Source organism: Canis lupus, unplaced genomic scaffold, assembly GCF_011100685.1.
Source record: "Canis lupus familiaris isolate Mischka breed German Shepherd unplaced genomic scaffold, alternate assembly UU_Cfam_GSD_1.0 chrUn_S1538H1724, whole genome shotgun sequence".
Classification (NCBI taxonomy): Eukaryota; Metazoa; Chordata; class Mammalia; order Carnivora; family Canidae; genus Canis; species Canis lupus.
Genome location: NW_023330376.1, coordinates 296,484 through 322,177, shown reverse-complemented (window position 1 = coordinate 322,177; position 25,694 = coordinate 296,484). Strand labels below are relative to the sequence as shown.

At 38.0% G+C, this 25,694-nt stretch overlaps 1 protein-coding gene across 1 annotated transcript in view; it reads right to left on the bottom strand.

Annotated features, from left to right (window-relative positions):
• Window positions 1-1,164: 1,164 nt before the first annotated feature.
• The window catches only part of LOC119875638 (ankyrin repeat domain-containing protein 26-like), a 142,759-nt gene continuing 118,229 nt past the window's right edge, over window positions 1,165-25,694 (bottom strand). Inside the window, 5 exon segments of the mRNA XM_038588967.1 lie at window positions 1,165-1,420; window positions 2,395-2,440; window positions 18,156-18,384; window positions 20,277-20,491; window positions 21,769-22,062. Of these exon segments, the coding sequence (XP_038444895.1) occupies window positions 1,284-1,420; window positions 2,395-2,440; window positions 18,156-18,384; window positions 20,277-20,491; window positions 21,769-22,062 (921 nt within the window). The 3' untranslated portion in view covers window positions 1,165-1,283.

The following is a 25,694-nucleotide window of genomic DNA, read 5'->3' as shown; positions in this document are numbered from 1 at the left end:
ACTTTATCTGAAAAAGATGACCCTTCTAAATGTTGGGAAATTGAATTTAAATTTAAAAACATAATGTATACCTAACATAGTTTGAATGGGTGTACTTATATACCAATTTTTAAAAAACACAGTACTGTAAATGTATTTTCTCTTCCTTCTGATCTTTTTTTAAAAGATTTTATTTATTTATTCATAAGAGGCAGAGAGAGAGAGAGAGAGAGAGAGACAGAGAGGCAGAGACACAGGCGGAGGGAGAAGCAGGCTCCACGCAGGGAGCCTGATGTGGGACTTGATCCCGGGTCTCCAGGATCACACCTGGGCTGAAGGCGGCGCTAAACCGCTGAGCCACCCAGGCTACCCTCTTCTGATTTTTCTTAATAACATTTTTCTCTAGCTTACTTTATAAGGAGAATATAGAATGGAATACATATAACACACAAAAAATAGGTTAATTGACTGTTTTGGTACAATATTCTGGTCAACAGTAGATTAGTAGTAGTTAAGTGCCTGGGGAGTCAAAAGTTCACAGATTTTCACACAGAGGATCAGTGCCCCCCTAAGCTCCACATTATTCAAGGGACAATTGTATTAGTGTTGATTTTCTGATTGGCAGGGTTGTACGGTAGCTATGTGGAATGTACTGACTTGCAGGATATAGGGGCCACAGGAATTGGGCACAAATTAACAATTTACTTTCAAACCATTCTGGAGGGAAAAGGTCGTTTTCTCTATTTTTTCTTTTCTCTAATTTTAAGACTCTTCTCAAAAAGTAAATTAAAAAAAAAAAAGAAAAGATAAAAAGCCTTAGGCAAATCTTTTTCACCATGAGGAAAGAACTATGAATAATAAGTATTTAAAATTGAAATTATACACAGGGTTTATGGCACTATAAAAATTGAAATACATACAAACATTGGTGATAGCTTTAGCAGCAGTATATCAAAATGATGTGTGTCTAAATCCGTATGTCTAGTAACAAAACATAGAAAATACAAAAAAAAAAAAAAAAAAAAACAACTACCAATTACCAGCCCCAAAACATTATCAACAACTTGGTCCGATCTACTTGGGCAGATTGGAGCCTGTAAAACTCAATAATGCTGGTTTCCATGTAGAAAATATGCTTAAATTTAATCAGATGCCAGGAAACATAGCTTAATATATAAACTTTCATTACACACGATATAACAAAATTTCCTTTAATAAAGATTTTTTGTACATCAGATATTTACTGGGAAACAATTAAAATGTTATATTAAACATCTAGGTAATAAACTTTTACTATATATCTTTCAGATCATATACTTTCTATTCAAAATCTCTACATATTCTTGTGATGCTTGCAGTACTAGATCTTGATTTACATTTGATTCGTCAGTAGGTCCTAAAGGAGAAGATCTACAGAATCCTGATTCTCAATCATGAGCAACTGAAAAAGAGAAAGTTTAATATTCTTTATCTGAAATACTTTGTAGTTAACTAGAAGTTAGTAAAAAAAAAGTTGGAATCTTCTGAGTGTTAAAAGGATGAAAAATATCTACATATAACTACAATATAAAATACAAGATTACTATTAAATCAAGTTTGCTCACGATTGCCCATTGAATTAATTACTACTGTGGATAAACACTAGAGCTTCTGGTTTTCTCATTACAAGATGAGATTGCAAGCTGATGGCACAGTCCACCCCTGAACAATCATATGCTATCAACTGAAAAATCAAACAGGCAATATCTAGAGTCAAATATATCATGGCAGGTTTAAAACAAGACATTATAAGAACACACAGAAGGGACATCCTGGTTTTCTATCAATATTGTCTGCTTTTCGGTGGAGGGAATAGGAAGGCTGATACCTGAAAGATTACTCTCTGCAAAGCAGCAGAGTAGGGTAATAGCGACAGAGAAGGCTCACCAATGTGGCAAGAACCAAATTGATTTGGGTGCTTATATTCCATGCTAAGAAACCTGGAATTTTACCCAATGGCAAAACCAGTGGCTGGAGATTGAAATGTCACCTGTCAAGGGACAGCTATATGAACTATATAATTGCTTAACTAAGTATTACTAAGACAAGTCTGGTCTGTTTGGTCTTCTACCACTAGCAGAAACAAGAATTTGAGAACGCCCACATTTTCAGATTGACAGTTCCATAGCGATGGCACAAGTGAAGGAAGATTACAGCCAAAAGTGCTAACAGGCATACAGGCTGCAGGTTTTTAAAAAAGGTATGAAACACGATGACCAAATGAGGAATAAGTCTCTTATTCATTATGTTTATGTTTTACATTTTTTATTAGATATATCTAGACAAAATTTTAACAAAGGGAAGGGATGCCAGTTACTATTTGTGGTTTATTTCAGAAATTAATGACCATCTAAATTTGTAAATTTGGCAACATACCTTCTTTTAGTTCTCTGATTATACTGTCTTCCAACATCTGCTGCATCTGAAATAAGTTAAACGTTACTTACAATGTTCAAGTTAAACAAGAGACATTATTATAGGAATTTTATTTTGCGTATGAAACGTGGTCTGGAAATGATACTTTTAGAAAGTAAAAGCTACAATTTGCTTAAATAGAAAGATAATCACATAAATAAAATAAATCCCTACTTATTTTAATCTGGATAACTGAGAAGAAACCTATAATGCTGTTTAGAGGATTCTAATAAAAAGTACAATTAATATTGATCAATCGAATATACAGAATTTCTGGAAGAAGAGGACGATGGTGGAGGAGTAGGAGACCCTAGTTTTGTCTGGTGTCTGGGATTCAGCTACATAGGTATCAAATCATTCTGAACACCTGTGGACTCAGACAGAGATCCAAGAAAAGAATTGTTGCAATTCTACAAATAGAACAGCGACCGCTTTCTGCAAGGTAGGAGGTGTGGAGAAATGAATCAGAGGCATATATCAGAAGATTAAACCAGGGGGGCAGGGAACCTCTGGAAGCCAGAAGGCAAGTCCTGGAAAGTGATATAGCAGCAGAGTGCACAACCAGAACTTTTAAGAGGTCTGTTCCAGTGAGGACATCCCTGTCTGAAAGATGCTCAGGTGGCAACGGGGGGCAGCATCCTAAGTGGGACGGACAGTGTGGTCTCAGGATCTCTGGGGGGGCGGGGTCACAGAAGGAATGGGGGCGGCGCCTGAGTATGGCAGTTGCCAAGGCGTTTGAGCGGGGAAGCCAGTTGCAATCAGTGAGCCCAGGAGTGGGCATTCAGCTCAGTGTTGCCATAAACCCCAAACCGAGGAACAGTCAGGTGACCACTTTCCAAGCAGGAAAAACTGGGCAAGACCTCCTCCTTCCCCCCTGGAGGCACAGTGTGAATGGGGGCTACAGGGGTCTGCAAGGTTTGGAAAATCGAAAGGGGGTCTGTGCTTGAGATAAAAATGCTTGGTCACAGGCTGAGTGAATACAGAGTGCAGACAGAAACCAGGGAGACACAGTAGGGAGTGAGATCTTTCAATTCCAGGGCTGGAAATTAGGAGGCCACCATTTTCATTCTCATCCTCTAAAGCTGCCCAGAAAGCCTTCAGGGAACAAAAGCCACAGAGAGCAATCTGGAGCTGCTTACCTGGCCTGGCCCCCTGGCAAGGGTGGTGCAATCCCACCCTAAGCAAAGACACCTAAGAATCAGTGCAACAGGCCTCTCCCTCAGGAGGTCAGCAACAACATCCTGCTAAGACCAACTTTACTCATCATACAGAGCTGCAGAACTCCAGTGCTAGGGGCAAACAGTATATAGAACTCATGGCTATTTCTCATGACTCCTTAGTCTTTCTATTTTAATTTTCTTTTTGCTTTCAACCAATTTCTTCATTTATCAACTCTTACAATTTACCTTTTTACACTTGCATTCAATCCTTTCACTGCTCTTTTTTTTATTTTTTTTTATTTTTTTATTTTTTATTTTTTTCCTTTCACTGCTCTTAATATTATTCCTGTATATATTGAAGTTTTTCTTTCTGTACCATTTCGGGAAGTAGTTCCTTCTAAGAAATAGACTAAAATACAACCAGAATCTACTATACTGCTCTATTCTCTTCATCTGTCTGATTATAATATTTTTAAAATCTATCTTAATTTTCATATTTACAGTTACATTCTATCCTTTCATTGCATTTAATTTTATTTTTGCATATAATGAAGTTTTTCATTCTTTACACTTTTGGGATGTAGTTTCTTCTAACAAACAGACCAAAATATACTTATGATATAGTGTATTGCTCTGTTCTGTTCAACTGGCTGATAATATCCTTTTTATTTTGACTTTTAATTTCCATTTTTACACTTACATTCTAGACTTTCCTTGTATTTAATTTTATTTTTGTATATATACAAGGTTTCCTCTTAACCATTTGGGGATGCAATTTCCTAACAAAAAGACCAAAATTCACATAGTATCGGTGTACTGCTCTGCTCTCTTGATCTCTCTAATTCTATTATCCCCTTTGTTAACCTTTAAATTGGCTTCAGGTCTCTTCTGATTTGTTTAGCATGTATTTATCTGGGGTCATTCTTGATATTTTTCTATTCTGTTCTCTCACTCATCTCTTCTTCTCTGGACAGAATGACAAGATGGAAAAACTCACTGCCACAAAGAGAACAAGAGGTAGTACTGACTGCCCGGAACCTAATCAGCATGGATAGAAGGAAGAGGCTGGAGCGAGAGTTCAGAATAATGACCATCAAGATAATAGCTGGGCTTAAAAGACACACAGAGGACACTAGAGAATGCCTTTCTGGAGAAATAAAACAACTGATATCTAATCAAGTTGAGATAAAAAAGGCTAATCTTAGTGAGATGCAATCAAAAATGAAGGTTCTAACTGCTAGGATAAATGAGGCTTCACAGAGAAGTAGTGATATAGAAGACAAAACAATGGAGAATAAAGAAGCTGAGGAAAAGCAAGAGAAACAACCACTGGACTATGACAGGAGAATCTGAGAGGTGAGTCGTACCACACAGCAAAACAATGTTAGAATAATGGGGATCCCAGAAAAAGAGGGGAAGGAGGGGGGAAGAAGGCATATTTGAGCAAATTATAGCAGAGATCTTCCCTCATCTGGGGAAAGAAACAGGCACTCGAGTGCCAGGAGGCACAGAGAACCTTCCTCAAAATCAATAAAAAACAGGTCAATATCTCCAATATAATAGCAAAGCTTGCAAATTTCAGACCCAAAGAGAAAATCCTGAAAGCAGCTTGGAACACGAGGCCCTGAACCAAGAAGGAGAGAAATATTCAACTGGCAGCGAAACTATCCAAAGAGACCTAGCAGGCCAGAGAGAGCTGGCATGATATACTCAGGGTGCTCAAGGAGAAGAGTCTACAGCCAAGAATTTTATCCAGCAAGGCTCTCATTCAAAATACAAGGGGAGATAAAAAGCTTCCAGCACAAACTGAAACTAAAAGAATTTGTGATCCCTAAAACAGCCCTGCAAGAAGTGGTAAAGGGGAAACTTTAAGCAAACAGAGAGCCCAAAAGTAACACAGACCAGAACACGGACTTTACACATAATACAATGGCACTACATTCATATCTTTCAATCCTTTCTCTGAATGTAAACAAGTCAAATGCCCCAACCAAAACACACAGGGTATCACAGTAGATAAAAAAAAAAAGCAAGACCCATTGATATGCTATCTGAAAGAGACTCATTTTAGACACAAAGACAACTTCACATTGAAGGTGAGGGAGTGGAAAACCATTTATCATATTAAAGGACATGAAAAAAAAACTGGAGTGGCAATATTTATATCAAACAAATTGGATTTTTTTAAAGATTTTATTTATTTATTCATGAGAGACACACAGAGAGCGAAAGGCAGAGGCACAGGCAGCGGGAGAAGCAGGCTCTGTGCGGGGAGCCTGATGTGGGACTAGATCATGACCTGAGCCGAAGGCAGATGCTCAACCACTGAGCCACCTGGTCATCCCACAAATTGGATTTTAAACCAAAGACTGCATTAAGAGAAGAAACAACAACAACAAAAGATGAAGAAACTCACTATGCCATAATTAAAGGGTCTATCCAAAACTAAAATTGGACAATTATAAGTTTTAATGTGTCTAAAGTGGGAGCAGCCAACTATGTAAACCAACTTTCTGTTAAGATTTCATTTATTTATTTATTTGACACACACACACACACAGAGAACACAGGCAGTGGCAGCAAGAAAGAGAGAAGCAGACTCCCCACTGAGCAGGCAGCCTGATCAGGGCTTGATCCCAGGACCTTGAGAACATGACCTAAGCCAAAGGCAGAGCCTTAACCGACTGAGCCACCCAGGCCACCTTATAAAGCAATTAATAACAAAAATAAAGGAACACATGGATAGTCATATAATAATAGTAGGTACTTTAACACAACACTACTGTAATGGCCAGATCATATAAGCAGATGATCCACTAGGACGCAAGGGCTCTGAATGACACATTGCACAAAATGGACTTCACAGATAACTTCAGAGCACTCCATCCTATGACAACAGAATACACATTCTTCTCGGGTGCACATGGAACAAACATTCTGCACAACAGATCACATACTCAGTCACAAATCAGCTCTCAACTGGTACCAAAAGACTGGGATCATTCCCTGCATACTTTCAGACCACAATGCTTTGAAACTGGAACTCAATCTTGACAGGAAATTTGGAAAGAATTCAAATACACAGAGGTTAAAGAATCCAACTGGGGCACTAAGGCACATTTTAAAACCTCATAGAAACAAATGAAAATGGAAACACAACTGCTCAAAACATTTGGGATGCAGCAAAGGTCATCGAAAGAGGATAGTATATAGCAATGCAAGCCTTTCTCAAGAAATGAGAAAGGTCCTAAATACACAACCTAACCCTACACCTAAAGGAGCTGGAAAAGAACAGAATATTAAAGCCTAAAACCAGCAGGAGAAGAAAATTCATAAAGATCAGAGCAGAAATCAATGAAATAGAAACCAAAGGAACAGTAGAACACATCAATGAAGTCAGGAGCTGGTTCTTTGACAGAATTAATGAGATCGATAAACCCCTGGCCAGACATATCAAAAAGAGAACGGACCCAAAAAATTAGGCAATCTAGAAGAAATGGACGCATTCCTGGAAAGCCACAAACTACCAAAACTGGAACAGGAAGAAACAGAAAACCTGAACAGGCCAATAACCAGGGAGGAAATTGAAGCAGTCATCAAAAACCTCCCAAGACACAAAGGTCCAGGGCCAGATGGCTTCCCAGGGGAATCCTATCAAACGTTTAAAGAAGAAACCATGCCTATTCTACTAAAGCTGTTTGGAAAGATAGAAAGAGATGGAGTACTTCCAAATTTGTTCTATGAGGCCAGCATCACCTTAATTCCAAAACCAGACAAAGACCCCACCAAAAAGGAGAATTACAGACCAATACCCCTGATGAACATGGATGCAAAAATTCTCAACAAGATACTAGCCAAAGCTAAAGATACTCTCTTTAGATGCAGAGAAAGGATTTGACAAAATACAGCATCCATTCCTGATCAAAACTCTTCAGAGTGTAGGGATAGAGGGAACATTCCTCAACATCTTAAAAGCCATCTACGAAAAGCCCACAGCAAATATCATTCTCAAGGGGAATCACTGGGAGCCTTTCCCCTAAGATCAGGAACAAGACAGGGATGTCCACTCTCACCACTGCTATTCAACATAGTCCTGGAAGTCCTAGCCTCAGCAATCAGACAACAAAAAGACATTAAAGGCATTCAAATTGGCAAAGAAGAAGTCAAACTCTCCCTCTTTGCCGATGACATGATACTCTACATAGAAAACCTAAAAGCCTCCACCCCAAGATTGATAGAACTCATACAGCAATTTGGCAGCGTGGCAGGATACAAAATCAATGCCCGGAAATCAATGGCATTTCTATACACTAACAATGAGACTGAAGAAAGAGAAATTAAGGAGTCAATCCCATTTACAATTGCACCCAAAAGCATAAGATACCTAGGAATAAACCTAACCAAAGACGTAAAGGACCTATACCCTAAAAAGTATAGAACACTTCTGAAAGAAATTGAGGAAGACACAAAGAGATGGAAAAATATTCCGTGCTCATGGATTGGCAGAGTTAACATTGTGAAAATGTCAATATTACCCAGGGCAATTTACACGTTTAATGCAATCCCTATGAAAATACCATGGACTTTCTTCAGAGAGCTACAACAAATTATTTTAAGATTTGTGTGGAATCAGAAAAGACCCCGAATAGCCAGGGGAATTTTAAAAAAGAAAACCATATCTGGGGAAATAAGATCATGAATGAAAGAAGACAGATCACGACCAGCACCAGAGAAATACAGACAACTATAAGAACACATTCTGAGCAACTATATGCCAACAAACTAAGCAATCTGGAAGAAATGGATCCCTTTCTATCAAAACTGAAACAGGAAGACACAGGAAACCTGAACAGACCCATAACCAGCAAGGAAATGGGAGCAGTCATCAAATATCTGCCAACAACCAAGAGTCCAGGACCAGGTGGCTTCCCAGAAGAATTCTACCACACATTCCAGGAAGAATTAATCTATTCTTCGGAGCTGTTTATAAAAACTAGTAATGGAAGGGAAACCTTCCAGCATTCTCTGTGAGGCCAGCATTACTCTGATCACAAAACCAGAGCAAGACCCCACCCAAAAGGAGAATTACACTCCAATATCCCTGATGAACATGGATGCCAAAATTTTCACCAAGACACTGGCTGGGAGGATTCAACAGTACATTAAAGGATGATTCACCATGTCCAAGTGGGTTTTATGCCTGGGCTGCAAGGGTGATTCGACATCTGCAGATGAATCAATGTGATACACTACAGAAATAAAAGAAAGGATAAGAACCATAGGATCCTCTCAAGAGATGCAGAAAAAGCAGTTGACAAAGTGTAGCACCCTTTCCGGATCAATACTCTTTGCAGTGCAGGGAGGGGGGGAGCATATCTCAATATCATAAAAGCCATCTACGAAAAGCCCACACCCGATGCCATTCTTAAGGGGAAAAACTGAGAGCTTTGCTGCTAAGGTCAGGAACACGACAGGGAAGTCCACTCTCTGGACAACCAGTGTTGTTCGACATAGCCTCAGCATTTAGACAACAAAAAGAAATAAAAAGGCGTCTGAATCAGAAAAGAACTCAAACTCTCACTTTTCTCAGAGGACATGATATCCTATGTGGAAAACCCAAAAGACTCCACCCCAACGTTGCTAGGACCCTTTCCTGAATTCAGCAAAGCAGCAGGATAGGAAATCCATGTACAGAAATCAGTTGCATTTCTATACACTAACAATGAGATGGAAGAAAGAGAAACTGAGGAGTCGATTCCATTGACCATTGCAGCAAACACCATAAGATGCCTAGGAATAAACCTACCCAGAGAGAGAAAGGATCTATACTCTGAATATGACAGGACATTCTGGAAAGAAATTGAGAAAGGTGTAAAGAACTGGAAATACATTCCATGCTCATGGATTGAAAGAATTAAATATTGTTAAAATGTTTATGCTAGCTCCATCAATCTATATATTCAATGCAATCTCTATCAAAATACTACCAACTTCTTTTCATATAGCTGGAGTAAATAATAGTAAGATTTGTTTGGAACCTTAGAAGACCCCGAATAGCCAAACATATGTTGATAGAGGTAGCCATAGCTGGTGGCATTACAAGCCGGACTTCAAGCTCTATTGTAAAGCTGTGATCAACAAGACAGTATGGTACTGGCACAAAAGCAGACATGTCGATCAATGGCCCAGAAGAGAAAACCCAGAAGTGGACCCTCAACTCCATGGTCCACTCCTCTTCAACAATACTGGAAAGAAAATCCAATGGAGACAAAGCAGTCTCTTCAACAAATGGTGTGGGAAATCAGACCACCACATGTAGAAGAATAAAACTGGACCATTTTCTTATGCCATACACAAAAATAGAGTCAAAATGGATGAAACACCCAAATGTGAGATAGGAATCCATCAAAATCCTACAGGAGAACACAGCCAGCAACCTCTGTGACCTCGGCTGCAGCAACTTCTTGCTAGAACATGTCACCAGATGCCAAAATGACCTACTGGGAATTCATCAAGATAAAAAGCTTTTGCACAGCAAGGAAACAGTTGACAAAACCAAAAGACAACTGACAGAATGGCAGAAGGTGTTTGCAAATGCCTTATCAGATAAAAGGCTGGTATGCAAAGTCTATAAAGAGCTAATCAAAGTCAACACCCAAAGAAAGATAACCCAATGAAGAAATGGGAAGAAATGAAAGGACACGTCTCCAAAGAAGACATACATATGGCCAACAGACACATGAAAACATGCTCAACATCAGCTGGCACCAGAGAAATACAAATCAAAACCATGGTGAGTTTCCCCCTCACACCTTTCATAATGGCCAAAATTAGCAAGTCTGGAAATGACAGATGTTGGCGGGAATGCAGAGAAAGGGGGATCCTCTTATGATGTTGGTGAGAATACAACCTGGTGCAGCTCCTCTGGAAATCAGTACCGGAGGTTCCTCAAAGAGTTGAAAAAGGAGCTACCTATGTAAAACCCAGCAATTGCGCTAGAAGGTATGAATCCCAAAGATCACTTTGGTCGGGATCCAAAGGGGCACCTGCACCCATATGTTTATACCAGTAATATCCTCAATAGCCAACCTGAGAGATATGGATGTTCTTTGAAAGAGGTATGCATAAAGAAGATGTGATGTAGATATAAATAAATAAGTAATCATATTTATTTATTAGACAGAGAGAGAGAGGGAGGGAGAGAGAGAACAGAATATTACTCAGCCAATAAATAATTAAATCTTTGGACCTTTGGGTGGCTCAGTGGCTGAGAGTAGGCCTTTGGCTCCGGGCATGATATATATATCATAACATTATAAGCTAGTTAATTGAATTTAAATAAAAAATAGTAAAGAAACCAATGGAGCTAGGAATGTGAAATAAAAGAATATACATAACTTCTGAAGGATCTTATTGTTACAAAATTGTAAACAAGAGTCATTTTACACTTTAATAGTTTGTGATTTTCAGAAAAAGTGCCCTTTATGAGAGATTAATCATTTGTTTAATAAATTATTCCTCCGAATGAGCTTTCCACTTTTGCACTTTTAGAAAAACAAAATCTTGAGGTATGTTGTATGCTCTATTTTTCAGCACAGACTCTTAAATACATAAAACAATGGAAGTGGGACTACATAAAGTCATGTGGAATTTCTCCTGGTAATATTGAGTAAAACTATTTTGTTATCTATATGATGACTGATGTACTTCTTATCATGTGAACACAGAGATTTCAGAAAATCTGCTTCAGGAAAGGAAAAAATATAAGCTAGCACCAGTTTTCCAACTTAGTTTCGCATTGATAAGTTTCTAGAATTAGAAACAAGGAAAAGAAATTTTAACTGTAACTTTGTTTCCTTTCTATGAATTAGGACCAATTTTTGAAACACCTGACTTACTATAGTTATCATTATCTACTTAATTATGAAATATTTAGGAATATTTCAGACTACAGTTGACCTTTGAGCAACACAGTGGTTAGGTGCACTTACCCCCGTGCAGTCAAAACTCTGTATAATTTCTGATTCTCCCAAAATTTAATTACTAAGAGCCTACTGGTGATGGGAAGCCTGACCAATAACACAGTCCATTAACACATGGTTTGTACATTACATGTGTTATAGAATATATTCTTAAAATAAAGTAAGCTAGAGAAAAAAAGGTTATTGAGAAAAACATAAGAGAAAATACAGTACAACACAACAGCCAAGAAAGTCCATGTGTAGGCTAACTAGACCTGCAGCTTCAATTCCATGTTGGTCAAGGATCAAATGTGCATTACAAATATTCCCATCTAGAATGCTCCTATTTCTTATAAAAGGCATCCTCTCATTGAATTCCCAAAATAGGGTCTAAATACGGTACTAAGTGGTGCCTAGGTGGCCCAGTCACTTAAGTGCCTGCCTTCATTTCCTTAAGGAATGATCAAAGTAATATAATGATCTTTTCGCCAAAAGTCTTTTCCTAAATACTTGCTTCTGTGACCCTGGTTTATTTCCAGGTGAGAATTGAGTTAGATGGTAGAAATAGCTTGCAATCCATTAATAAAGAGAACATATTTGCAATTTTATTTATACTTTTCCATTTATCAAAAACATAAGAGGGTAAGAAAATTATACACATAAAAACAACGTATCAGCAAATTTTAATTCGAAGACTCATTAATTAGAAGGATTTTCTCATAACAGTTTGTTTCCAAACAACCAATCATAGAAATCTAAGGTTCCATTGGGGATACTGTAGGATTGAGGGACAAAAGTCTACAGCTGTAGTCTCATCTCTCTTTTAGCTACACAGCTCCACTGGTCTCGGTTTTGTATAATACAGTTTAATGCAAAAACAGAAACAAACAAAAAAACAAAACAAAACAAAAACAAATTAAGTTCCATTCTTTGAAAAAAATATTGTTTTCCAAAAGGTAGTCACTAATTTAGTCAAAGTCCCTAATTTTTTTTATTTTAATTTTTATTTATTTATGATAGTCACAGAGAGAGAGAGACAGAGACACAGGCAGAGGGAGAAGCAGGCTCCATGCACTGGGAGCCTGATGTGGGATTCGATCCCGGGTCTCCAGGATCACGCCATGGGCCAAAGGCAGACGCCAAACCGCTGCGCCACCCAGGGATCCCAAAGTCCCTAATTTTACATAAGAGACAAGAAGGCCTCAGAAAGATTGCAGTTTGCCTCAGGTCAAAAGACCAAAGAGTTGCAGGCCAGGAATGTGCTTTAGGTCCTCCTGAACTGAGAGTTTTTATGCCAGTTGCTTCATCATCTTCAGGAAAAATACCTACATTTTTAACTATAACTGACTGAAAATGAACACATAAAAGTTTGTCATGTGGCTCAATAACGACTAGGCATGAGGCACAAAACAGCTTTCTAATTAAATTATAAATTTTAAAGTCTAAAGTGTAATTTAAATGATAAATTTTAATGTTTTATGAATAAAAATACAGCAATGGAAATGATCTTTACTCCTATTGGGAACAGTTAATAGACTGCATTTATAAGCACAAATTTTTTAAACCACAAGACACGGAACTTGAAGGAGAAAATCTTTAGTTGAACCAAAGAGGCTGAAATGGAGGAAACTCTTCCTGGAAAGAATTATTCTTTTCCTCCAGATAAAACTTGGTTTACCAAAATCAATCAACAAATGAGTTATCTATGTTGTGGATTATTAAACACAAAACAGACTTCTCTTTACCACCTAGTATGCTCTGTCCAACCTCTCATCATTATGAGAGTTGGTATGTACAAAAGACAGGACTAACTTTAATTTAAATCCAGTCAGAAATTAGAGGTAAACCATCATTACCCACAAGTGGATTTATCTCTACCTCCCTCACAGCAGGAAGGGAGATTTGCCTAATGAGTGAATTGGGGAGAAGGCACTAGGCAGTGCTTAGGAGATTCCAAATCTCTTTTTTGAAAAGATGTGCTCACTCATGGTAACATGAATTCAGGTCTGCTCTCATCTTCGTGGGATGGGCATCAAACATTTGTTTCCTCCATTTACAACTGTGTGGGGAAGTGCCTAATTTGGGATAAAGAATTGGGAAGCCCACTGTGGCTACATACCCACCCAAACCACATTCTCCAATCTGTTAGCATGTATTAGTAACAAAGGCTACTAAGTTTAACTCCATCTGCCTGACTCCTGTGCTCTGAACTCAGAAAAAGAAGAGCACTGTCCTCTGCCACCTACCCCACCATAGCTCCAATGAGAGAAATGACCAGACAATACTTTGAAAAATGTTTCTTCTTGCTTGACTTTATAACTAACATTCATTGTTCAAAGCAACATATTTTGAAGAGGGAAAAGTTGGGAAGAACAATTTTAGAAACAAGCAGAGAAAGTCAGACAAAACGAGGAGACAGAGGAGTATGTTCTAAATGAAAGAACAAGGCCACGAGATAGAACCTCAGAAAAAAAAAAAAAAAAAAAGAACCTCAGAAAAATAATGAAATGAAACAGAGATAAGGAGTCAGCCTGATAAAGAGTTCAAAGTAATGGTCACAGAGATGCTCAGCAAACTTGGAAGAATGGACGGATTCAGTGAGAACTTCAACAAAGAGAAAATATACAAAAGAACCAATTAGGGCTGAAGAATACAATAACTGAAATGAAAAATACACCAGACACAATCGACAGCAGATTAAAAGATGTGAAGAACAGATCAGCAATCTGCAAGAAAGGGTAGTAAAAATCATCCAAGCTGAAAAGCAAAAATAAGAAATAATTTGAAAAATTAAGATACAGGGACCTCTGGAATAGCATCAAGTATAATAAAACTCACATTAGAGAGGTCCCAGAAAAAGAAGAGAGAAAAGGATGAAGAACTTATTTGAAGAAAGAATACCTAAAAACTTCCCTAACCTGGGGAAGAAAACAGGCCTCCAGGCCCAGGAAGCATTGCCAGTCCCAAATAAAAGGAACCCAAAGAGTTTCACACCAAGACACATAATAACAAGTCAAAAATGAAAGAGAAAAGGAGAATCTTAAAAGCAGAAAAAAAAAAAAAGAAAAGAAAGGAAAGGAAAAGCAATTAGTTATATCAAAGCGAACCACTACAGGGATATCAGTGGATTTTTCAGCCAAAACTGTGGCATGCACTCTGGAAAACTGTGTGGAGGTTCCTCAAAGAGTTAAAAATAGACCTGCCCTACGACCCAGCAATTGCACTGCTGGGGATTTACCTCAAAGATACAGATGCAGTGAAACGGCAGGACACCTGCACCCCGATGTTTCTAGCGGCAATGTCCCCAATAGCCAAACTGTGGAAGGAGCCTCGGTGCCCATCGAAAGATGAATGGATAAAGAAGATGTGGTCTACGTATACAATGGAATATTACTCAGCCATTAGAAACGACAAATACCCACCGTTTGCTTCAACGTGGAGGGACCTCAAGGGTATTGTGCTGAGTGAAATAAGTCCATCGGAGAAGGACAGACATTATAATGGTCTCATTCATTTGGGGAATATAAAATTTAGTGAAAGGGAATAAAGGGAGAGAAAATGAGTGAAAATATCGCTGAGGGTGACAAAACATGAGAGACACCTAACTCTGGCAAATGAACAAGGTGTAGTGTAAGGGGAGGTGGGCGGGGGGTGACTGGGTGATAGGCACTGAACGGGGCACTTGGGATGAGCACTGGGTGTTATGCTAAATGATGGCAAATTGAACTCCAATAAAAATCGGAGAAGGACAAACATTATATGGTCTCATTCATTTGGGGAATATAAATAATAGTGAAAGGGAATGGAAGGGAAGGGAGAAGAAATGGGTAGGAAATATCAGAAAGGGAGACAGAGGGATCCCTGGGTGGCGCAGCGGTTTGGCGCCTGCCTTTGGCCCAGGGCGCGATCCTGGAGACCCGGGATCGAATCCCACATCAGGCTCCCGGTGCATGGAGCCTGCTTCTCCCTCTGCCTATGTCTCTGCCTCTCTATCTCTCTCTCTCTGTGACTATCATAAATAAATAAAAATTAAAAAAAAAAAAAAAGAAAGGGAGACAGAACGTGAAGACTCCTAACTCTGGGAAATGAACTAGGGGTGGTGGAAGGGGAGGAGGGCAGGGGATGGGGGTGAATGGGTGATGGGCACTGAGGGGGGCACTTGACGGGATGAGCACTGGGTGTTATTCTGTATGTTGGTAAATTGAACACCAATAAAAAATAAATTTATCATATAAAAAGAAAGTTAAAAAAAAAGAAAAGAAATTGTCGCATGATATTTTCCAAGTGCTAAGAGGAAAAAACCTAGGATATTTTTGGCAGGTTTATAATTCAGAACTGAAAGAAAGATAGAGTTTCCCACACAAAACTTAAAGAAGTTCATCACCACTAAATAGGTCTTATAAGAGATGTTAAAAGGACTTCTTTAATCAGAAAAGGCCAGGGTACCTGGACGGCTGTCAGTGAAGAGTCTCCCAGGACCCTGGGATCAAGCTCTGCAAGGGACTCCCTGTTCCCTGCTCAGAGAGGAGCCTGCTTCTCCCTCTCCCTCTGCCCCTCCCTCCCCTTCACTTGTGTTCTCACTCACTCTGCTCTCAAAGAAAGAAAGAAAGAAAGAAAGAAAGACCATAACTAGAAATAAGAAAATAATGAGACAGTTTTATCATAAAAACAAACATACAGTAAAGGTAATAGACCAATCATTTTTATAAAGCCAGTATGAGGGTTACAAGACAAAAGGAATAATATCAATTATATCTACAGTAACTAGTTAAGGGATACACAAAATACAAAGGTGTAAACTATGACATCAAATTTATAAAACAAGGCAGGGTGTAAAAATGCAGTGTTTTTAAAATCTGTTTGAACTGAAGTAACCATCAACTTAAAAGAGATTGCTATACATACACAGGATGTTATATATGAACTTCATGGTAATCACAAACCAAATATTTATAATGGATACACAAAAGGAAGAAAAGCATCCAAACATAATACTAAAAGTCATCGAATCAGAAGAGAATAGAGCAAGAAAACAAGGAAGTCGAATGAAAGAACAAGACTAAGGCTTCATTTAACATGAGTCTATGCTACATTTTTCTACATTAATAAAACCACGAATATACTATCAAAATCATAAGCCTATGTGCATTGATTGAAATGGGTATTTTAACAACAATGATACATAATGGAAATGGGTTGTTATTAAAGGCTCCCTATCACTGCCATCTTAGTCATCAATCATTCAAGTGATGGCATCAAGGTAAATATATGTAAATTTCATTTGAAATATCCAATTATTTGTGGGGTGCCTGGGTGGCTCAGTCAGTTAAGTGTCAGAATCTTGATTTTGGCCCAGGTCATGATCTTAGGGTCATGAGATCCGGCTCCACTCTGAGCATGGAGCCTGCCTAAGAGTCTCTCTTCTCTCTTTCCCATTGCCCTTTACCACCTGCTTGCTTTCCTTCATTTTCTCTCTCTCTCTCTCTCAAAAAAAAAAAAAAGAAAAGAAAGAATCAAATATTTCTTTGACTTACTTATTTAGAAAATCTCTACAGTTGCTCAGCAAGCCATTTTATAAAAATTGAAATAGAAGTAATATAAGTTAAAAAAAAAGGTGTTATAAGAAAGCAATTAGGGATGTGCTCTCATGTAAGAAAATGCCAAAACTTACAACATTTTTTAAACTGTTTTATTTATTTATTCATAAAAAGTACAGAGAGAGAAGCACAGACATAGGCAGAGGGAGAAGCAGGCTCCCTATGGGGATCCTGTTGCGTGACTCAATCCCAGGACCCCTGGATCATGACCTGAGCCAAAGGCAGATACATGCTAAACCACTCAGTCATACGGGTGCCCCCAAAACATAGAACTATCAATTTAGTGTTACAAGTTTATTTAATTCATAAAAAGGACTTACCGTGGAATAGTTAAAATAATAAATATCCCTACATGGTTAAGCGTTTGGATTCTAATCATTCACTTATGCATAGGGGTGGAAAATTGGGTTACAGCAAACTTTAAACATATTATAAACTATTGCTAATTAGAGAATAAGTCAAAGCATCTAAGTGTACTTTGGGTTAGTAGGTAATAATATTTACTTTCCAAAATCCAATTTAACATAGCTTTTCAAGGAAATGGGTCTGTTTGGGGGTGCCTTGGGAACTCAGTTGGTTAAGCATCCAACTCTTGATTCCAGCTCAGATCATCATCTCGGAGTCATGGGATCAAGCCCTGAGTCAGGCTCCACACTCAGTGGGGAGCCTGCTTGAGATTCTCCCCCTCCCTCTACCTCTCTCCCCACTCATGGGCACACTCTCTTCTCTCTCAGATACATAAAATCTTTAAAAAATAAGAAGATAAAATGTGTCAGTTTAGTTGTATTTATTGAATAAAGTTAATAATAGGTATCTCTTGACAATAAGAGCTCCAGGAGCTTAAAAAAATACCATAAAATTTCTGTCCCATTTCCTTATTAGCACAAACCAGTATAACTTTTACTTAATGAGTATTATTCAGTTAACTCAGAATTTCACCAAATTAAAAACAAAAATTTTATTGGAAATCTGAAACTCAAGAAAAGAAAGATAATATAACTAACCTTGAACAAGTGAGTTTCAATGCTGCTAACTGAAGTCTGCGGCCTTGAGGTAGGAATCATTACATTTTCTCTTGGAGTAACATTTCTATCCAGCAGTAAACTACTAGTCAAATTTCCAACATAAGGCCCTTCCAAGACTGGTCCCATAGTAAGAGTGCTATGGAAAGGTCTGTTCTGCTGTCTCTCCACCAGATATTTGGTAGTGATATCTGCCAGCCTCTCATTAGTCCTGTGAAGATTACACAACACAAGTGCTTAGTATTTTATTTCTACCCAAATCATTCCTGCATGACCTGCATTTTTTTAAGTTTCCATAATAGCAAACAGAATGTGCCAGTAAACAGTGTTTTAACACTGAAAATGTGACAGAGCAGAGCTACTATATATATTTATAGGTTTAAAATTATTCCAAAGGAGTATATATGATTCCAGGGATAACTAACTAACAAGAAATTCAAATTAGGGGAGGGAAAGAAATGGCTGACAGTGATGCACATGGATTGACAGGTAATACTTGCTACCTTCTGGAATGGCTGTAATTACAAGATTCTGGAGAATGCCGTTACACATATTTGTATTTAGTAAACCAGTTCAGAACATAAAAATAAACCATCCCTCAAAGACATTTTCAAGGATGTGCTTTCACCACTCTTGTACATTTTACTCATTGCCTCAGAGAAATTGAGGGTTTCGCACTGAGGAATACCTCAGACCAACAACCTCTAGGGGCCAGGTAGATGGCAGAGCAGTGATCAGAAGGACCGAAACAGCTCCAGAGGCAATTAGCTGATAACACACTTACCAAGGCCCTGGAAGTAGAATCTGCCCTTTTTGTCTTCCACACACACCCTCATGCCCACCATGATGCTATTTTTAGCCACATTGGGATTTATACTGCCTTTCACCCCAGTGTGAATCTTTCTCTGTTTCACATGTATACTTTTATATAAAGTAGAAAACATACAAAGGTTTCCCCCACCCTCAGGCTCTCTAGTAATAATACCAAAGACACAATCAAGAAAGTTAATTTACCAACCTGTATAGTATTGGCACTTGATCTTTTGGGTTAAAGGTGTAATCTTCCAAAAATGAACTCATTAATATTTCTATTTAGGGTAATTCTGACAAAAAATTTTATAGTAATATGCTGTCTAAATACCCACTATTTGCTTCAACGTGGATGGAACTGGAGGGTATTATGCTGAGTGAAATAAATCAATCGGAAAAGGACAAACATTATATGGTCTCATTCATTTAGGGAATATAAAAATTAGTGAAAGGGAATAAAGGGAAAGGAGAGAAACTGAGTGAAAATATCAGTGATGTTGACAAAACACGAGACACACCTAACTCTGGGAAACAAACAAGGGATGGTGGAAAGGGAGGTGGGCAGGGGATTGGGGTGACTGGGTGATGGGTACTGAGGGGGACACTTGGGCGGGATGAGCACTGGTTGTTATGCAATATGTTGGCAAATTGTTATGCAACATGTTGGCAAATTGAACTCCAAAAAAAATAAAAAAAAATAAAAAAAATTTTAAGTAGGGTTGTAGAGATGCAGTATGTGAATCTGCTTTTTCCACTATAAATTTTATGAAGTTTAAATATAGACACGTATTCCCAATGAAAATTTAGTGTTCTAATTGAAATATACCATAATTGTAAAATACATGCTAGATTTTTAAGACTTCGAATGAAAAAAATATGAAATATCTCAGTAATAATTTTATATTGATCACAAGTTGAAAGGATATTTTTTGATGTATTGTGTTAAATAAAATATATCAACTTTAAAAAAATAATATGCTGTCTAAATTATAAAGTTTTAAACAATTAGTTTGTAAAGACAACAAGATAGAGTAACTGAAAATATTAACGGGAAAAAGTAAAATCATATAACCCCCCCACACACACAAAAAAAAAAAAAAAAAGAGGAGAGGGGCAAACTATCCTGGATGAACATAAAATGGTAAGTTTATTTACAAATGTTATTTTCCAAAATTATACTATCCAGTTGGCTTTCACTTCCTACTAATCTCATGAACCCATCTCCATAAAAATTATGCTTTAGAGGCAAATCAATAAGCTAAATCTATTTTCATTGATTCTGTTTTAACTTACTTGCTCAGTTTTTTTGTCAATGACATTCGCATTTCTGATTCTTCTAGGTAGAGTTGCCTGTACTTTTCCAATTCTATTTTAAGTTCCTGAGAATTTCTTATTTGGGATTGAAGTTCAGATTCCAGCTCTTTAATTCTGAGTGCCACTTGACTTCTTATTGAAGCATCATGACTTGCTCTTAACTGCTCTAAGTTTTCTTGAGATGCTGCTTGTCTCTAAAGCAAATTAAAAGCACAGTTTTAAAACAGCTAAAACTTGAGTAATTATAGTATATTTCTTTCCTTCAGTTGGGACTCAATGATTCAGAGAGCAATTTTAAATGTGTAAAAAAAAAGCTGAAGTGTAAAATATTTATCACCAATGTCACCTGAATTGAATCTGAATGATAAAAATAAAGTTTAATCATTCTTATATTAGTACTCATGCAATCTGATACTTCAAAGAACAAGAGAATCAATTAAAAATTTTAAAAAGTGCATAATACAACTTGAGAATAACCTGTTTCTTGATTTCTGCTCAGAGCATGTTCTCAGTCAGAGGTCCTGAGGCCAAGCCCTGTGTCGCACCCAGTATGGAGTCTACCCAGGATTCATTCTGTCTCTCTGTCTCTCTGTCTCTCCCCCTCTGCCAATCCCCCTGCTCATGTTCAATAAATAAATAAGGAAATAAATAAATAAATGAAATCTTCAAAAAGGAAGAATAACCTAGGAATGGAACATGGAGCCCAATGCAGGGCTTGATTTCACAAACCTGAGACCAAGACCTGAGCTGAGATCAAGAGTCTGCTGCTTAACCAACTGAGCCACCTAGATACTCCATGGTAAAAGTTTTATTTTTTTAAATTTATTTATTTTTAAAGATTTTATTTTATTTATTCATGAAAGCCAGAGAGAGAGAGGGGGGCAGAGACACGGGCTGAGAAGGAGGCTCCACCCTGGGAGCCCGATGTGGGACTCGATCCTGGGACTCTAGGATCACGCCCTGGGTCAAATGCAGGTGCTAAAACCACTGGGCCACCCAGGAATCTCCATGGTAAAAGTTTTATTTTATTTTATTTTTTTCCCCATGGTAAAAGTTTTAAATCACAATTTTTTCTTTTCCTCTTAATAGTCTTGTTTCAGGGGATCCCTGGGTGGCTCAGCGGTTTACCACCTGCCTGCGGCCCAGGGTGTGATCCTGGCATGGAGCCTGCTTCTCCCTCTGCCTGTGTCTCTGCTTCTCTCTTCCTCTCTCTGTGTATCTCCTGAACACATAAATAAAATCTCAAAAAAATAGTCTTGTTTCATACATACTGGTCATAAATCATTCTGAAAGATCAATTTAGTGAGAATAATGATGAAAACTGAAATCTTTACAGGGAGGAACGAATGCCTCCAGAAATATACCAAACAGATTGCTGTAAAGGAAGCAGAGGAAACCTACACAATGCATATAACCAAAGTGTAATTTGTAATGAAATAAATGAAAGCATATCACAGATCAATAAACTAACCTGTAAAAATAGATTGACTTCTTTTAATCTTTCTTCTACAATCAATCTTACTCTCTGGTCAATCTCCCATTTATAATACTTTTCTACTTGAATGCCTTGTACCACATTGACTTCTGCATGACTTCTGAGGTTTACTACTTTTTCTTCCAAGTTCTTTTTAATCTGTTTTAGTTTTTCACATTCCCTCCCTGTTGCTTTCATAGATAATAACTCCTGTTGAAGAACTTGATTTTTTGCATCCAGGTCTATACATCTTGAAGATTCAGTTTCCAATCTTGCTCTAAGATCACCAATCTGCATGAATAGAACAATACAGTTTGGAAATGGAATGAAATTAGTTTAACTCAAAACTATAACCAACATTTTAAAAAACATTTTATGTTTAAGTCTCTGTACTGAACCGTAGGCTCGAATTCATAACGTCAAGATCAAGAGTCATATGCTCTACTGACTGAGTCAGCCAGGTGCTCCCATTTTAAAATAAATTCATTTGCAATAAAATATAATCTATATTGTAGTAGAGTCTTAGAATGTGGAACCCTGAAGCACTTAGAAAATTAAGAACAGTGTTAAAACCACTAGGAGTTATTAAAAAAGATCTCTGCTATCATTGTCTTTGCCACACAACATTTGTACTTCATTTTATATATTTTTCTATGACTGCTTCAGATCTTTCCTCCATAAAATAACTGTAAGTCACCTCTTAGTATAAAGTCTCTTATATAGGCAAATTGAATTCAAATAAAATTTTAAAAAAGAAAAGAAAGTCTCTGGCCCCTTCCCCCATCCTAACACACCATAATTTTTAAAAATTATTTATTCATGAGACACATAGAGAGAGGCAGAGATATAGGCAGAGGGACAAGCTCCACAGGGAGCCCGATGAAGGACTCGATCCCAAGGCCCTAGGATCATGCCCTGAACCAAAGACAGATACACAAACCACTGAGCCACTCGAGTGTCCCAATGAATACTCCCATTAATTTTTAAAAAGTTTTAGTAATATCATATTGACTTATGTAGGTCTGAACCAATAAATGCTTCCTAAGAGAAGACCTTGAAAATAAGACTCTAATTATTGAATCTATAAATACTGATTCTAAGCCACAAGCCTTTTTCTGAATTACAAATGATTTACATTAATTTGAATTGCATTCCCAGGAGAAATGATTCTCAGGATTAAGAAACCACACCTCTCAGCATAAAAATTTAGTGAGATGAAACTTATACTTTCGGACAAAAAAAAAAACCGCCTAATTGAATAGTATTATCTTATAATCCTCTGTTACTCCCACAAAACAAGGGAACATATTAAGCACCAAAAACCACCACTGAAAAACCTGACAGGGTTTCAGTGATTCTGAGTTGGGAAGAACTTCTTTCTTCTGGATATGATTGATAAGACAGGGTAAGTGGATGTGGTGGTTTTATAAATTTTTTGACACTTCTCCCATGATAATCCCACCCCTTAAAATGTGCTGACCTTAGTAATTGGTTTCCAGTGAATAGAATTCGGCAGAACTGCTGTGTGATTTTTTTAAGGCTAGGTTAAAAAATGTGATATAGCTTCCATTGACATTCTTCTTCTAGGGAAACTAACCCTTAGAATCTAGCTGCTGTGGGAAGCCCAGGCCACCTGGTGTGTCTTCATGTAGACATTTCAGCTGAGACTGACCCAGCTAACGTCCTTGCCAAAAGCCAGCCTCAACAGCTAAACATTTGCATGAATGTGATTTTAGATGATTCTAGTCCCCAGCTTCCAGTCATCTCAGCTGACACCAAATGAAGAAGAAATGAGTTGGCCTTACTTGGCTTTGCCTAAACTAAACACTTGTGAACCAAATAAATGCTGTTTTGAGCAACTAGGTTTTCAGGTGGTTTATGATGCCACAATAAATAACTGGCACAGAAACTGGTATTAAACATGGGGTGCTGACATTAAAATATTTAAACCTGAACCTCCTTTGAACCGAGAGGTAGGTAGAAACTGAAAGGATGTAGGGAAGAGTAAGAATGAAAACCAAAAGGGCTTCCAACAGACTGTTAATGGAAACCTGATGGCCCTTGAAGAGGCTGACAGTAAAGGTTCCAGGCAAGTGAAGAAAATGACACTAGAGGAAAAGGAACTCGCGCCACAAACCACTTGAAAGTAAAACGGGACACAAAAGATAAACTAAACAAGGTCTATGCAGTATGAAAGACCCGGACAAACTGGGTGCAAATATTTTTTCCACATTTATAGCCTTTCCATATGCTGAAATGTCAAATAATGCTAAAATAAAGAAATGCATCCTGGGTCAAGAGCAAATCCAGGAAAACATGGCCTATGGATGAAGCCAAGATTATAAAACCTTTTGTTAAGACCTCAGAAGGATTTCAGGTATGTCTCAAATTTCTTTAAGGATCTTAAGAGTATGAGCTTCACAGGAGAGCCCAGTTGAAAAGTTTATCTCAAAAAGATCCGGGAGACTGGCTTTTCTACTGACATAAAATCAATCCATTGATTCTCACAGAAAAACTCAAGAAGTTAAGAAAATTATAGCATCAAAACCACTGTTTGCGAGCTTGGACTAAAAGAGACCTAGATAGCACAGACTGAAAATAGGCCTTTGGGTCTTAGAAGTCCCCACAGGGAGGCAGCAGGCTGAAAACACAACTGCAAACACAGGTCATTGGACAGAACCAAGAGCTCAGAGAGGATAGATAGCAGAGAGCCATGGAGAAAAATTTCCATGGTTTCAGACTAAGTCTGACTGAAAAATGGACAGCATGCATCAGGCTGCATTTCAAACCTGCTATGGTCTAGTGTGACTTCCATTTTCTTTCTGAATGGAAGAGTCTTTAGCAAGTAACCAGAATGTTGTGTTTTCAATAGTAGAGAACTGTTCTCTTTAATTCTCAAGTCTTCATTCCTATTGAGAGAACCTGCACTCCAGGGACTAAAATTTAGACAACAAAACCCTGGCACCTTATCCCCGCTGCATCTGATTAAGATGGCAAGATCTTGGACTCCATCCTGAACCCGATGCCATGATAACTGAGATTTGTCGGAGGTACTGGGAGGAGGTGAGTGCATTTTTCATGTGAAAGGAATATAGAACACTGTGGCCAGTGGGTAAATTACACTAAAAATTGCGTTCTTCATGTGTTCATAGGTGTTCCAGTATTCCATTAAAACTAAACAAAACAGGGATCCCTGGGTGGCGCAGTGGTTTGGTGCCTGCCTTTGGCCCAGGGCGCGATCCTGGAGACCCGGGATCAAGTCCCGCATCGGGCTCCCAGCATGAAGCCTGCTTCTCCCTCCTCCTCTGTCTCTCTCTCTCTCTCTCTCTCTCTATCAAAAATGAATAACAAATATTAAAAAAAGGTTTTGGACAATTGTGTTTTCATTTTCATTTGTTTCCATGTATTTTGAAATTTCTTCATTTATTTCCTGGTTGGCCCACACATTGATAGTACGATGTTATTTCACCTCCATGTATTTGTGGTCTTTTCAGACGGTTTTTTGTAGTCCACTTCTAGTTTCATAGTATTGTGGCCAGGAAAGGTGCATGGTAGGACTTCAATCTTTTTGTACTTCCTAAGGCCTGTTTTGTGGCCTAATGTATGATCTAGTCTAGAGAATATTCCAGATCTGTATTCTAATTTCATTTATTGCACTCTTCATCTCAGATTCTTTTTAAACTCTTCTATCTCTGTTGTAAGGGTCTCACTGATGTCTTCCATTCTTTACTCAAGTCCACTGAACATCCTTATGGTCACTGCTTTAAATTCTCCACCAGGCACGTTATTTCTCTCTCTCTCACTTAGATCTCTGGCCCTGTGGCATTATCCTGTTCTTTCATTTGAGATAAATTCCTCTGTCTTCTCATTTTGTCTAGGTCTCTGACAGTTTCTCTGGGTTAGCAAAGCCAGTTATGTCACTT